At 41.0% G+C, this 15,451-nt stretch overlaps 1 protein-coding gene across 1 annotated transcript in view; it reads left to right on the plus strand.

Moving 5' to 3' along the window:
• LOC126281582 (protein O-mannosyl-transferase TMTC2-like) overlaps nt 1-2,416 on the plus strand; it is a 698,078-nt gene extending 695,662 nt beyond the window's left edge. Inside the window, exon 14 of the mRNA XM_049980663.1 lies at nt 1,382-2,416. Coding sequence (XP_049836620.1) covers nt 1,382-1,543 — 162 coding nt within the window. The 3' untranslated portion in view covers nt 1,544-2,416. The remainder of the gene's footprint in view (nt 1-1,381) is intronic.
• The last annotated feature ends 13,035 nt before the right edge of the window (nt 2,417-15,451 follow it).

Raw genomic sequence — 15,451 nt, forward strand, 5'->3', positions numbered from 1 at the left:
CTCCCCTAACCTTTTTTGTAAAAAGCTTCTTGCCAAGTGCTACGTCCTCATGAAGTTGGTGCTAACATTTTAATCAGTCGCAATTAAACAACCAGTAGCCTCACATTTCAGGACCTGCGAAATGTTAAAAAGCTATCTATGAGGCTAGGTGCCGACTCTGCTCTAAGAGTCCAACCATTTAGTAGGTAAGTGCTGTTTAGTCAAGTTTTTAGAAAAGACAGGAGGTGTTGATCTACCCAGGTATATCACTTAACAAGCTCCAACCTCCTTCGACACACCGACAGAGTTGCGACTTCTGGAATGAAGGCTTTTTTATCTCAGCCACCTGCAGACTGTCTGACTACCCTCCACATGGGAAAGCAGCTTCCACCTCCTGGCAAGGAGTCTTGTGTCCTATCTGCTATTTCTTCACCCTCTGTTTCCAAGAAGGCCGGTGCTCCCACAGGCTCCCATGGCTTATTCCATTGAGTCTTGCAATACTTCACCTGACACATATTCAAAGCACCGCTCCCTTCCGAAGTTAGCCCATAAAGCAAATGAAGTGGTTGATTCATCATAGTTGTCGAGAACGTGATATATATTATCTCTCTGAATTTTTTTCGTGTTTAGTAATTCTTTAGTTTATAAATTTTCTAATCCATTTTATAATTAGTAGTCTGTCAACTATGTACTAGTTTGATGATATTTCCATTGACGTGTTCGCACTCCTAAAGTTGTGAGTAGAAATGTTGCATACTCGGTTCGCTAGACAAACAATCCATCAACTCGTATTAATGAGTATTATTACAACAAGACAAGTACAAATACTTAACTTTGATCTGAGAATTCTTGTAGTCCTTTATACATGATCATTCACAAGTGCAATTAGACAGATATGTCGCAATCAAAGGGCGAATGCAAAATAATCAGTCTTCTTCAGAAGAGACAAATACAAGTAACACTTCTGGTCATAGCGACCACTACTAATAAAAGTCTGTCGTCAACTGAACTGTAGTGACTGCTGATCTCCAACTGAGCTACGTAGAGATTACTAAAGAAGAGGCTACGATGCATCAGCTAAAGCAGTGGCTAACATTGAAGCTGCTATCGAAGTGGGCTGCCACCAGTCAGGTGCGGCGCCATGTCGTCTCCACCTAGGTGCTGTCGCGTTGTCGTCCTGGAAGGAGGTCGGTGAGCGTGCGATTGGTTGACCTCTCCTCACAGCCTTCTCTTCTCTGTCATTCCCGACTGGAGTGCCGGCGCTGACTTTTACCTCATAACACCTAATCAGTTCCTCAAGGCTCCCTCTGGAGACCCCTCAATTTTCTCGGTTTTGTTTGTTGTCCCCTCTATAAGCCCTTGTTGACTGTGTTACAACAGACTGCATGTTTTTGTGTTCCAGGAGCCAGCCGGCGTGGGCAACCTTGGCGCGCTCTACCACCTGATGGGCCGGCACGCCGAGGCCGAGAAGTTCTACCGGGAGGCGCTGCGGCTATTACCCGATGACCCCGTCACGTTGGCCAACCTGCGGCGACTACACCGGCGCATGGCTGCCGGCACGTGACGATTGACGAGGACTCTGTCCGGGGGATTCCCCACAACATCTGAACAACCCCGTCAGTCGTTTTAGAACTCCAAACAATACCAACTGTTGAAATGACAGTAGCACTTTGTTAATGTGCAACACTGATGAGGACACCGCCGAAGAATATCACGTCCACAGATACTTTGAGGCAATTTAAATGTCTGTAAAACTTCTGGCTGCAAACTAAACGCCTTGGTTGCAACCCTTTGACATCTATTTCGTGTGGGACGTCGGAGTTCCAACTACATCTAGGATACGTAGAATATCCATCTGACCAATGCAGTACCACATTAATTAACCTGCCTGGGAAATTTTTGAACTGTACATAGAGGAATTCTCAGGTTTCCAAGCTCACCGCTTATCTTTTATCATTTCGTTTCTTCGTTCATCGTAAGGAAATCACAGCTTTATGAAATAAGTTCAACAGATTGCCAATAAACGGAGAATCTCTGCTTTGGTGGAACGGTGTTTCCAGTGTCGTGTCGAATTCTCAGTGCTAAATACACTTATGTACTCAGCTTTGTTGATAACCCTGAGCGGCGATTACATAGCACTTTTGTTTCGCAATTTCTGTGATCGCCAGTTCGGAATTCTTTGCTTTTGCCTTAATTTCGAAGACGTTTCTCTTTCGTGTTTGACACAGACAATGTTTCGATGGAGTTTCAAAAAATATTTTAGGTAAAAGGGTAAAAACACTCCATAGGACAAAACAGCCTCCTTGTGGTTAATGTATTCGTTTACCACCGTCTACCTTCAAAAATGTGTTGGGTTGTCTCGCTTAAGCGTCTACCACTTCGCAAATGTCATCACTGTCGCTTCTTACAGAAAATTAGTGAACAAGAGAGCGAGAGGTGTTCAGTCTCATTTCGAGTACATACAATTAACTAAATAACAACTTATTTTAATTATACCAGACATGCTATTAATAAGTCAATGTTGTCTAGTGTATGACTCAATATGACATTTATTGGAGCAATTCTGTGGGACGTACAAAGATGTTTGAAGTTACAGTAACGAGAAGCACAAAACAAATGATTTTTTCCGCTTACGTGAACAATTTCCATCGTGACGAAACATGAAAGATTTTGGGCGGAAGGAATATATTTTCCCAGGAAGAAATTATAATAACTGTACAGAAATGTTGAAGTTTTATTTTTTGTGAAATGTAATGAAAACTATTTTATCGAAATATTTTTCTATGTATATCGAATTACTACTATAAGACAAGAAATGCTTATTTTAAATGTCTGCTTTTTAAGAATTCCATATACAATGTATGTAATTTTACATGCTGCGTATCTAGTCTCTTATGTAGTGCAAATAAATTGTAAAGAGTATGTTATTCGTTTGTGTAATATCAACTGCCTTTTCGTATCTGTGTAATTTTGTCATTCCGACTGAAAAAAAAGCCAATCATTGTTTTAGAGGCGCAGTCGTTTTGATTTTAGACTCTCGTCTACAATGTTGCGTATGCTTTCCTTGATTATGGTGATAATTCTGTTGTTCCTGTTACACAATGAAGAAGCTACAGCGCAATGCTAGCTTACAAGGCAGGTATCAGCGCTTTGGAAGGTATTTGTTTAAAGAGCATTAGGCGCTGGACCAAGGCATACTTTCTGTGTAACGTTTCGTCTTCCAGTGCTGGAGACGTCATCAGTGGCTACAACTAGCCAGTAAGCAATTACATTCTGAAACAAACTCAGCAAGCCGAACTGTTTATACGTATCCAGGCAACAATCAGTTCGCGACTTATCAGACGATTTCCTAACGGTCCTCGTACACAATCAAACTAATTTGTCAAATTCGTTCTCATCTACCTACGGATTTGCCAAAGAAGTCAGTACAAAATCCAAATCTATTTTAAGCTCGTTTCAAAGCAGACGCTTTTTGTAATGTTGCGTTATGATACTAGTGGAAATGGCCACAAATGCAGATAAAGCATTTCCAGCACTGGCTCTGGTGCTGTATTTAAAGAAGAAGAAAAAGAAAACTAGATGCTGGTCCAGGGAATGATTTAAAAAGAAAGAAATATACACATGGTAACCCGTTAAAGGGCAAACGGAAACTGATGGTTACAGTAATTTTTAAGAATGGACAATGAAACTTTTAATAACTTGTTCACAGTTGCTTCGTCCTCGCACTGAAAAAGAAGACGCAAGTATGTGAAAATTTATTCTCGTCTAGTTGGACGTGTAAAGAAAGTTCATTAAAATATCACAGCGCTGGGACGCATAGCCTACATCGCTCGTCGAAGAAACTGAGAACTTTGACTTTTTTTTTTTTACTTTATTGCTCTTGCACTTGATTTTTGCGTGTACAATATTAATTTTCTTTTAAACCTCCTCCTGCATAATACATAGCTAGGAGAGGTGAGAAACGTCTACCATTTTGGTAATTTCTAGGGGTGTTTCTTTTTTACTCTTGATCTCAGTTTCCACAGTTGTAGATACTCATGTTATAGTGAAATAAACTGCAATAAAATTCTTTTTCACTAACCATCTACGGCGAAACATTAACACAAACAACGTCAACAATCTTGTCATATTGTCTCTCAAACATTTCAAACACCCTCTATATTTGAGAAACATATCAAACAGACATGCACAAATATTTGGCAAACGTAATAAAGTTTGACAAATTGGTTGATAGTGTACGGGACCTTAAGATCATGAAGTTGCACCGACGTGCGCTATGGAACTTAATTAATACTAAGGTTCACAACTTTCCTAATTTGTATCGTTAGTCTTTTATGTTAATGTTGTTTTCATGGATTTGAATTTTTATGACCTTTCTGTGCATCCTAGCATAGTTATGCTTCGATCCTTACAAAACAATGGGACCAGCAAAAAGATTTTGATGGTTCACTGTTCTCAGCAATCCTGCCACTGCCGACAAATCCTTGTTGCCCAGATGACAACCGTTCTTGTGTTCCTTATGCCGGGCGTTAATGCCTCTTTGTATAGTTTCTAGATACATTTAACCGCTTGTGCGGGGGATTTTGTACGATTAAGCTGGGGCCAGCGTAGGTAGATTGCAATGACTTACGATGCCTCAAGTCGTATAAACAGTTTGTAAGTTTAATGCTTGACTTAATGTGTTAAAGATTTAACGTAAGGTTATGGCTCTTAATGAGAAGATTATGACATCATTTTAAATTTGTAAAGTCGCTTAATAATTACATGAAATACTGAAAGCCAAATTGTTCCTGGAAGCAGGTAATTTGAGAACTTGCACCTGGAATACGCTAACCGCTTTACGCGTTTTGTAACGTAGGTTATCGCCTCTGCAACCGATGTCGCTAACGCACGCCTGTGCAGTGGCGCTCGACTCGCATATAAGCCGATTAGAAACTTCGTGGTTGAGAAAATTTTCACTGTCAGAACTACACTGCATAAGGACTAATCGTAGACATCCATGCGACGCAGATACACACTTCATAGCAGATCGGAGGAAGGTAACGGCAAGAGGACCATACCCAGGACATCGATGAAGAACTCCCACATCTGCACGCATACATACACTTCCTGAGAATGGGATTTATTTGATTTGACTATAGATCTTCCTCAGGCGCTTTTTAGGAATTGGCATATCGGGTTCAACGTAGGTCTATCAGGCCATCGAAGAAGAAAAAAAGTGTAGTGATTGATGTTTGATGGCCGATATTTTGGCACAAAGTCCATAGCCAGGATCGTAGCGCCTGTTCATTACCTTGAACGTCGCTCGTATACAGGTGCCACCATTTTCATTGAGCAGGCGCCACTACGTCGCCCTGTTGCCGTGAGACAACCTCCGCCACAAGGCAAGCCGGCATCGTAACCACTAGCTTCTTGTCACCATGACTGCTGTCTCACGGGCTCAGCTCTGTCTCTAGCGTGTTAGGATTTTCGCATGAATTCCTCTCCAGCACGCAAAGTGGCCATGAAGTTCTTCTGGTAATCGTACACTTTCTGATCAAAGGAATTGGCTACTACATGTCACGAATGGCGGACCATTCAGTGTGAAAGGAGGTGGGGGTATTGTGTAGTCAGTAGAAAAGCAGTAACAGCACAATCAGACGGTCACGAGAACCCAGTGAGCTCGAGCACTGACTAGTCATTCGATGTCATCTGAGTAACAAATCCACCAGAGGCATTTCAACCCTTCTAAAACCGCCCAGGTCGACTGTTGATGTCACTGCATAGTACAAACGTTAAGGAACAAAAGAGAGGGGTGGGATGCAGGGTGGTATCAAGAAGTCGCATGAAATCGGCGGCCAGCAGCATCTCCAATGCGCCCAACCTTTAACTAGTCCCATCTTCAACTGCCTCGTTTGCTCCACTACTCCAGCAAGAGGACACACCTTTTCGCGCACCTTCCGCCCAATCACAGCTCTAGCTTCAAGGCAATATACGACAGCTCAATGGGGTCACGTCAAAGACACGTCTTATAGACTGCTGGTTCGCCCGTTTTGAAGGGCAGACTCTCTCGAAAGGTCTTGGAACTTCCATCCCGAACATCCAGCAATCAATGGAAACACACGCCCATGAATTCTCCGGGAAACATCGTTAAACCTACGTGCCCCAAGTCATATACACCAATATAGAAAAGGATGGTGTCCTCTCCCAGAATCTCTCTCCTTGTTCTTCAATTCCCCACCCATCCCATCGTCTCAATTACTATTTCTCTCGTGAATTCCAACGACTCATCTCTCCGTTTTTAAGCTTCGAGAGAGCAGAAATTTCGTCTTTGCCCCCAAGCGAACTAACACAGTGGATTTCATGGAATAGAGGTGGCTGATGATAGAGGGGAAAGTCATGATTCAAATAAAACATATACTCCACAGATAATTTCTCGTAGGCATTGGTCCAAGTAGAAAACAATAAAGATGATATACGAAACTGATAAAGACCCGTATCTGGTTGATAGGCTACACATTAATGAAACATGTACTCAAGTAAACGGACATCTGCTGTAACATTTCAGACACACAGCCGCTCAAGATCTACACGGAAAGATCTCCAGGGGTGGCATAAGGAACGTCAATGAAACAATCCCTTTTCTTGGAGCATTGATTCCCGCACATTTTGTGTTATAAGTGCAATGAGCAACAGGAAGATATTTTGACGATCTTTGACGCCCCTGGACGTTTCAACCCCCGCCCCCATAAAGACATTGGGGCGCTGCATCCCCAGTGAACATGATCTAATCTCATTGGAGTGCAGCGTGACCGGAATCACTAGGGATCCTTCAAAACCGTTCTACAAAATTTGAACTTGATCTGAAGCAGCAAAAGATCCACCCGCTTTTTCTGCCATCCTATTTCGCACCTCGCTGTGGCATGGTGACAGAGAGATGGGACATTGTCACATGCATGAATATATTGGCAAAGAGTGTCTCTGAGACCACCAAGTTCGGCAATACTTTCGGTGGCACCTGCAGGCAGGCAACCACTTGAACACCCTCCAATACCAGATATTTGCCTGCAGGCGCCCAGGGCTACATCGCAGGTTCCTCAATAAATGTGGGCAGGTGCTACCAAGGTTGTTTATGAACTGTGATGCCTACAGCGACTCTTTGTCAGTTCATTCACGCATGTGTCAATGTTACATCCCCTGTGATAATGCCACGGGAGGGCGCCAATTAGACTACTGGCCATTTGATATTCAAATGATTACCTTTTCAGAGCATTCGCTCAAGGTTACCACCGGTGGCGACACCTACAACGCGGTGACATGAGGAAAGGTTCCAACCGATTTCTCATACACAAACAGCAGCTGACCGGCGTTGCCTGGTGAAACGTTGTTGTGATGCCTCGTGTAAGGAGGAGAAATGCGTACCATTACGTTTCCGACTTTGATAAAGGTCAGGTTGTAGCCTATCGCGATTGCGGTTTATCGTATCGCGACAATGCTGCTCCCGTTGATCGATATCCAATGACTGTTAGCAGAATATGGAATCGGTGGGTTCAGGAGGATAATACGGAACCCCGTGCTGGATCCCAACGGCCTCGTATTACTAGCAGTCGAGATGACAGGCATCTTATCCGCTTGGCTATCGGATCGTAGAGCCACGTCTCGATCCCTGAGTCAACAGATGGAAACGTTTGCAAGACAATAACCATCTGCACGAACAGTTCGACGACGTTTGCAGCAGCATAGACTATCAGCTCGGAAATCATGGCTGCAGATACCCTTGACTCTGCATCATAGACAGGAGCGCCTGCGATGGTGTACTCAACGACGAACGTGGGTGCACAAATAGCAAAATGTAATTTTTCCAGATGAATTTACTTTCTGTTTATAGCATCATGATGGTCGCATCCGTGTTTGGCGACATCGAGATGAATGCACGTTGGCAGCGTGTATTCGTCATCACCATAATGGCGTATCACTCGGCGTGATGGTATGGCGTACCATTGGTTACACGTCTCGGCCACCTCTTGTTCGCATTGACGGCACTTTGAATAGTGGACGTTACATTTCAGATATGTTAAGACCCTTGGCTCTACCCGTCATTCGATCCCTGAGAAACCCTACATTTCAGCAGGATAATGCACGGGTCTTTCTGGATACAGAAAATGTTCGACTGCTGCCCTGGCCAGCACATTCTCCAGATTTCTCACCAATTGGAAACGTCTGGTCAATGGTGAACGAGCAACTGGCTCGTCATAACACGCCAGTCACTACTCTTGATGAACTGTGGTATCGTGTTGAAGCTGCATGGGCAGCTGCACCTGTACACGCCATCCAAGCTCTGTTTGACCCAATGTCCAGGCGTATCAAGGCCATTATTACGGCCAGAGGTGGTTGTTCTGGGCACTGATTTCTCAGGCTCTATGCGCCCAAATTGCGTGGAAATGTAATAACATGTCAGTTCTAGTATATAGTGGTTCCATCCAGCGCACAAGAGCACAAATTGCAAGAAAGGGATGCAACCACATTTATCTTGGATCTAGCCCCACAGTATTCTTAAATAGAGGGTTTTCACCACCCAGGAGTGTCAGCTGCGTCAAAGGTTGTCAAGGACGTCGTCCCGTATGTCATCTCACTGTGAACTGTTGTTTTCGACCGCAAAACGTGCGAGAACCATCTTCCCAAGGAGAGAGGGTGGTTTCATTGGCGCACTTCATGCCACTCTCTGAGGCCTTTCCGTGTCTGTTCCATTATTTCCATCCACTTCTTTTCGAGTCAGTGTTGATTTTCCACTGACGATTAGTGCATATTGCGAAGATTGAGTTGCTCATAGTTTGTAAACGATGCTTCTTCCTCATAGAAAAGTTTGCACAGATATGCCACATCACTTTGCAGTTTTCGTAGAAAACATTCATAGAACTGTAAACAATTTTGGGAGTTACTGTCATGAAGCTGTAGAAGCAGCGAAATGTCAAGAGGATGAATTCCGGCCGTTCGGTGTGGAACGTTGGTGTAGTCGCTGCTGTCAGTCTCACATCTGTGCCGTGTAGTACAAGGTCACAGGTTTCACCCGTACTGCCTATCACTGACCCAGGAGCTGATTGGAACTATTTCCCTGTGAGAGATACATTCTGTGAATGGTCCACACGTAATTTCACGCTGTGGTGTTTACATGGTGTTATGTTCACAAATTATGGTGCAGTGAATCACCATAACACGCACTACCGGACCGCAGACATTCCTCGGTGGGTACGACCTGTCGACCACCAACGTAGGTGATCTATAAGTGTATGGTGTGGAATCCTTGGGGATGATATCATCGGTCTGCACTACTTCCCAGGTAGACTGACAGGTGAGTTATATCGCGCGTTTATAGTCGACAGTTTGGGTGGTCTCCTTGAACATGTGAAATGTCCCCTTAGAAAAATTTATACAAGACTAGTCTATATGACACGTCCCCTTAGAACAATTATACACAACTGTGCTTAAACTGACACACAATATTTTTAGCGCAACGCAATCTGACTTTCAATAATCCCTACAAGAGAATGGCCCTGACTAACATTAACCTATATGTTTTACAAATCACTTACCTCACAAAAATCTTCGTTACTCAAGCTACTGCAATACAGCGAGTGCCACTATTGCCAGCTAAATAAAAGATTCAAACTACGGAAGGCACTAACTACTGATAGGCATAGTTAGCAAATGAAAGATTTTAATACAGAACAAACAATGTATTTACCTTAATAGTCATAATATATATATCAGTTCGTAACAGCAATTGTTACAAATTTCAAAACTCCGCCATCTCTCTCCCTACGTCCACCATTGCTGGCGCCTCACCTCCAACTGCACAACGCTACGCGCTGTTAGCATCCAGCTGCCGCTGCCCAACACTACAATGGCAGACAACAATGCAAACCAGCCACAAACTGCACACAGCACAGCCAGTGATTTTCTTACAGAGCGCTACGTGACGTTACCAATAAAAAAAACCTAAACAGCCTACTTACATAGCCCCCACGCTCCCCACAAAAAGTTTTACAAATTGTCTTGGGCAGTGGCCAATAATGATTTGATAAGATTCTTCATCATTACAATAACAAAAATATCAAATGCACACACTTATTGATACAATGTTGGTCAAAAGCTAAAACTTTCTCCCAGTCCATAAAGACAGTCCTGATCGTTCATCCCAGTAAAATTGCAGTGTTTTTCTCAAAGTCTGAGCAATAAAAGAAATTGCACTTGGAAGTAGTGGATTTCTAAGCAGTCTTGAAGAAGTAGTGTTGTCCTTCCAATGGAAAAACAGTGCTGACTCTTGACATGCAGACTGGTAATGGCCACAACAGAGCAAACCCACAGCAGAGTCAGTCGAAGTTTTAAAGAATATTGGTAGGTAGGTCGTCACAGAGTAGACCCGTTGTATTCCTGATAGAGATTACGGTATTGGTGGTGCAGACCCACTGTAGAAATAATGGTATTTGTGGGCCACCAGAGGTGCTGACCCACTGTAATCCTTGTAGAGACGGCCAGCAGCCATCTGTTGCGACTGTGCAGGTGCACAGTCACCATCGAAGAGTTTTGCAGAGAATATAGCAAGTCCATAAACCACCACTTGTCCAACCACAAAGAATTTGGAATTGTCCTTAGAACCAGCAATGCTGTTAACCAGTCCCTTGCTGAATTATCAACACATGTGCAAACACTAACAGTCCCTACTTCTCACATATTGTCCATATACTATGACCAACAGATATGTGTGCAGTGAAATGATACTTAATTTGAAGATCTGGTGTCTATACAATTATAAATTTCATAACATAAGAATACAATAACAAAGGTACAAAATATATCATTAAAGAACATAATAGTACAGATAACATTTGCAGTAATACAGGCTTTACAAAAGAATCGAAATAACATATACATCAGTGTTACGGGAATTATGACATGAGTACATACATAAAAGATCAGAATAACTTTTGAAACATCAACTTCACACATGAGCATTAGAACAAAACAGAATAAATAGTGTGTAAACATCTTTACGAAGTAAATAACATGTTATTAATGCAAATTATATTTGAGGATAACAGTATTCCTCATCATAGTGAATGTAGCTTAGTATTAGAAGAAAAAAATTCTATGAAACAGTACACAGAGACAGGAAGAAAACAAATACACAAGGGTACACAAACACATAGTGGGATAACACAAAAGGAAAGGACAGGGTTTGTTTTCACTGTAACATTTGGTACTGGTGTCCAAACCAAAACTTCATTCCATAGATCGCCCCTCTTATTTCAACATTTGCTCCAGCCAAAAAAAATCCTATCCAAGCATGCTTTCTGTATTCTGTTCTCATCCTCTTTCAAAAATAGTTTTCCTCCACTGTACACTACTTTTTTGGCCAAACCAGTTTCTTATAGCTTTTCAATGCTTTTCTTCCAATTCATCATAGTAGTTTCTTAAGCTAACTTAAACCTACTGATCTCAGATGCTAAACTAAGGGACGAGGCAATGCAGCAGCACAAAACAATTAATACAAACAGCAATAACAAAAAAAATAGAAATTGGCAAAGCAAGCAGCAGTAAATGTAATAACTTATATCTAAACATGACAAACCCACAAGCAGAAAAAAATATTACAGTAAAAATGTTTAATACCTACGTCACATCTTAATACTAAAGTGATGCATCACAAGAACATCCGCTAGCAGATAAGTTACCATATCGTTAAAAATTAACTATACATTTTCTGTGAGGGGAAATGTCTATTTGTGTTCCTCCTTTTTTACGAAACTACATCATAAAATTATTCTTTACTGGGTCTGTAGACAGAAAATATTTATATTAGTACATGTATTAAATTACTTTAACCAATGCTGCAGTGCAGCGAGAAACTAGATATTAAACAAAATGAGCAAATATAAAGCAACATATGAAACGTCATTCATTAGGCAAATGGCGTCTCCAAAGGCAAAAAAATTCTCTCATCTAGAAAGCCAATAGATGTAAAATGTTTCTCATCATTTCATTAGGCATGTTAGTAAATATCATAAATTAAGAGATCCACGGTGTAATCATACGTTTCAAGTTAGAGGGTGTCGTATTTGCGATGCTTTCTACAAAGGACTGTCAATAGTGAGGATAATGGTCTTTTTTTCTGTGCCTCTGAAAGGCACACACGACGCATTACGTCCAGGTGGTCACTTAACTGTCTTACCGAAATATTTACGACACCAGTTTCCGCTACAGTGGCAGTCTCATATAAAAATATTTCACAGGTCAAGAATTTGCGTTACAAATCTGTAGAAACAAAATCCTTTAAATATAATAGTGTCCAAAAAATTTTCGTCGGCATTGTAGTACATTCACGCATATACACACATTTCATAACTCTTAAACTACGATTCTTGGTTTCCAACAACCTTTTTCACAAACCAGAGTCCCTAACCACTACTCATTATTCCTTACCTTATTCGTCGACACTTCTTCAATATTTCATCATAACAGATACGTAGCATAATCAAATAACTCATACAGCATCAGCTTAAACATACCTCAGCAGCATAATTCACATCGTCGTCGTAATAATAACATCATAACACCTCAGTCAAATCTCAAAAACGTCATAGCTTTCTGCAATAATTTCAAAACCTAAAAAAAAATTCTCTGCTCATGTCAAAAGTGTCATCTGCCTCAAACGTACTTTAAAAATCATGATCCCATACCAAATATGTCATTCAAAGCTCTCATAGTATCACAATGGTTCCGAAAAAATATGAACAGTTCACAAAATACAGTTCAGACAAAATACAATTTCGTAAGTGTGAAGTTATCCAACTGTGTAATTACGTAAACATCTGTCACTGATGTAGTATAATAAATGTTTGTTTCTCTCAGTTAAATGATCAGATAGCTGTGTAATTTATGTGTTAAGATAAATATGGTACCGATGTGTAAAGTTGTATAAGCAAATACCATATTAGCTAGGGCTCCTTGTGCTTCCCACACACATGGTACACAAAGTAGGCGTGTACCCCCCTGAGGATTAATGTAATTATATCATCAGATGTTACAGGTTACAGCAATGGAATGAAATGTATCTCGGAAAACCTTTGTATCATTGTACTTCAAATATCTTTAAAAATAAATGTTTCAGTACAAAATTAATCACTCAAATACGTGCACTGCAGCGCTAAACTGTGGGTCTTGTTGTAAGATAATTTCTGTGGAAGTGTCGTAGCTATCATCTTCCGAAAGCTAAGTTCTGCAGAAGTCAATGTACTTACCTCATGATAAACAAAAGTGAAATGCTTTGCGTATAGATATCGTAGTTATTACGCTTATTGCTGTGATGAAGTAAGTACTGTACTATAACGTATTGTTGTGCTACAGAAAAGGCTGTCTCATTGTAGCTATACCACAAAGTTACTACTAAAACATGTTTTCCTTTCCAGAAGAATTCAGAAAAACTGTGCAGATATAAAACAGATACACCGCAAAAGCACAATGTAAATTGTGTCACACATTAGTAGCGTCGTGATATAATCGTGTAGCTATCAAAGAAACCAAACGCTAAGTCATCTTTAATCTCACAGAAAGTACTTCAAATAAAGAATGACTTTTCAACTGAACCAAAATGTTGCATTAAAACCTCATTAACAGTATATGTTCTAAGTATGTAAGCCTTATAGTCGTTACGTAATCGTGCAACTAGCAAGCAAGAATGTACAAATAACAACACTGTGTCGTCTGTTCACTATAACAATGCATTCGTAATTTCTGTGTAAAAATGTTCCCTGCGATCTAGACTGGATAGTTAACTTCAAACATTGTTGCATGTTAACAGATTCTAAGTCTGACAAATTGTACTAGAAATGTGAAACGAAATGTTTTATGGCAAAGACAAACTTAAAAAGCAGATTATCTCTTAATAAACGGATTTACATGTAAAATGTGGTGTAATCCTTTACTCTTCCTAGTACGCAGACTGTCAACTGAAAAGCAATTATCATGTGGTTACGTCGTTAAGGAACACTGGAATTTTGTTCAAGGCTATTTTTCTCTGAGCCAGCCGGCGCACGCGGCTGCCTGCGGTGCGAGTCATTGTCTGTCTCTTTGTTGCCGCGCGCCGTTTTTGCGATTATGAGGCCTAACTTCTACAAATTCACCTTGACGAGAGGGCCCAGCTCTGTTTGAATCCCGCCAGTTCTGATGAAATTCAGGTCTGTCGTTATGATTATATCGTCTGTCGTCATGTCGGTAGTTCCTGTAGTTTCTTTCCTGTCGGTTAAGTGGTGGAGAATTTCTCCCTGAGTTATCACGGCGCCGTGGACCCTTGCGTCTGAAATTATTCTGTCTCCCGTAATAATAATTATTTCCGTGATAATAATTATTTTCGTTTCCATATTGTCTGTTTCTATCATTGTCTGTGTAATATTCATTACTACGGAAATGTGATCTTTCTTTGTAACTATTGCTACTCTGCCAACGGTTGTCATACGGTTGGTGTCTCTTTTGGTCACGATTTGTGTTGTGAGAATTGCCTTGTCGTGTCCAGTTATTGTTTCTTTCACCGCGGAATTGCGACGGATGTGACCTGTAATTGTAGTGTCCCTGTTTTCGCGTTCCGCGATTTTCAGTGACAATTTCCAATTCTTGTAACAGTCCCTGAAAAGCTTCAATGTCATCTTTGCATCGTTCTGCCAAAATAATATTCCTTAAATGTTCAGGCAATTTCATTATGCAAATGCGGATGAGTTCTGAAGGGCTATATGGGTTTGAAAGATATTGATTCTTATGTAACATGCCTTCAAAATATTTGACAAGACTGGAAAATTCAGATTGTTCGAAATGTTTCATCATTATGATGCTATGTTTTAGTTGGTCTTGTGTAGCTTGAGACCAATATGCTGAGAGGAAGGCATGATAAAATTCTCCTTCACTGTGGCAATCGTGAATGACCGATCGCATTCTTACAGCTGGTTCATTCTCCAAGTAGCCACACATAAATTCTAATCTGTGCTCTAATGACCAGTTGGGAGGAAAACAATGAGAGAATTGATGGAGCCACGCTTGTGGATGAATGTCGCTGCCAGAATTCTTAAATGTTTTGAATTTACGTGTAGTAATGAACAGCTTATAGTCAAAATCATCCTGTCGGCGGGTAGCATATCGGTCACTGTTACGTCGTGTCGGCGGTTCAATCTCAAAATTCGGTGCACCTTGCCAATTTATTTCATAATTTCCGAAATGCCCTGTGTTATTATTTTGTGGCTTTTCCGTATTTCTAAGTCCCTCTTCCCGTGTTGGAGCGCGAGTGTCCTCTGAAATACGTAATTCTTGTATTACCTGTGTCAGCTTATCTTGCACTTCCCGGATTTCTCTTTGGTGTTGTGTATTAATTTGATTCTGATTTTGTTTGAATTTCCTAATTTGTCGCAATCTTCTGTATCATTCAGATCATCATCTACCTTTGTAGATA

This window comes from Schistocerca gregaria, chromosome 7 (assembly GCF_023897955.1).
Source record: "Schistocerca gregaria isolate iqSchGreg1 chromosome 7, iqSchGreg1.2, whole genome shotgun sequence".
NCBI lineage: Eukaryota > Metazoa > Arthropoda > Insecta > Orthoptera > Acrididae > Schistocerca > Schistocerca gregaria.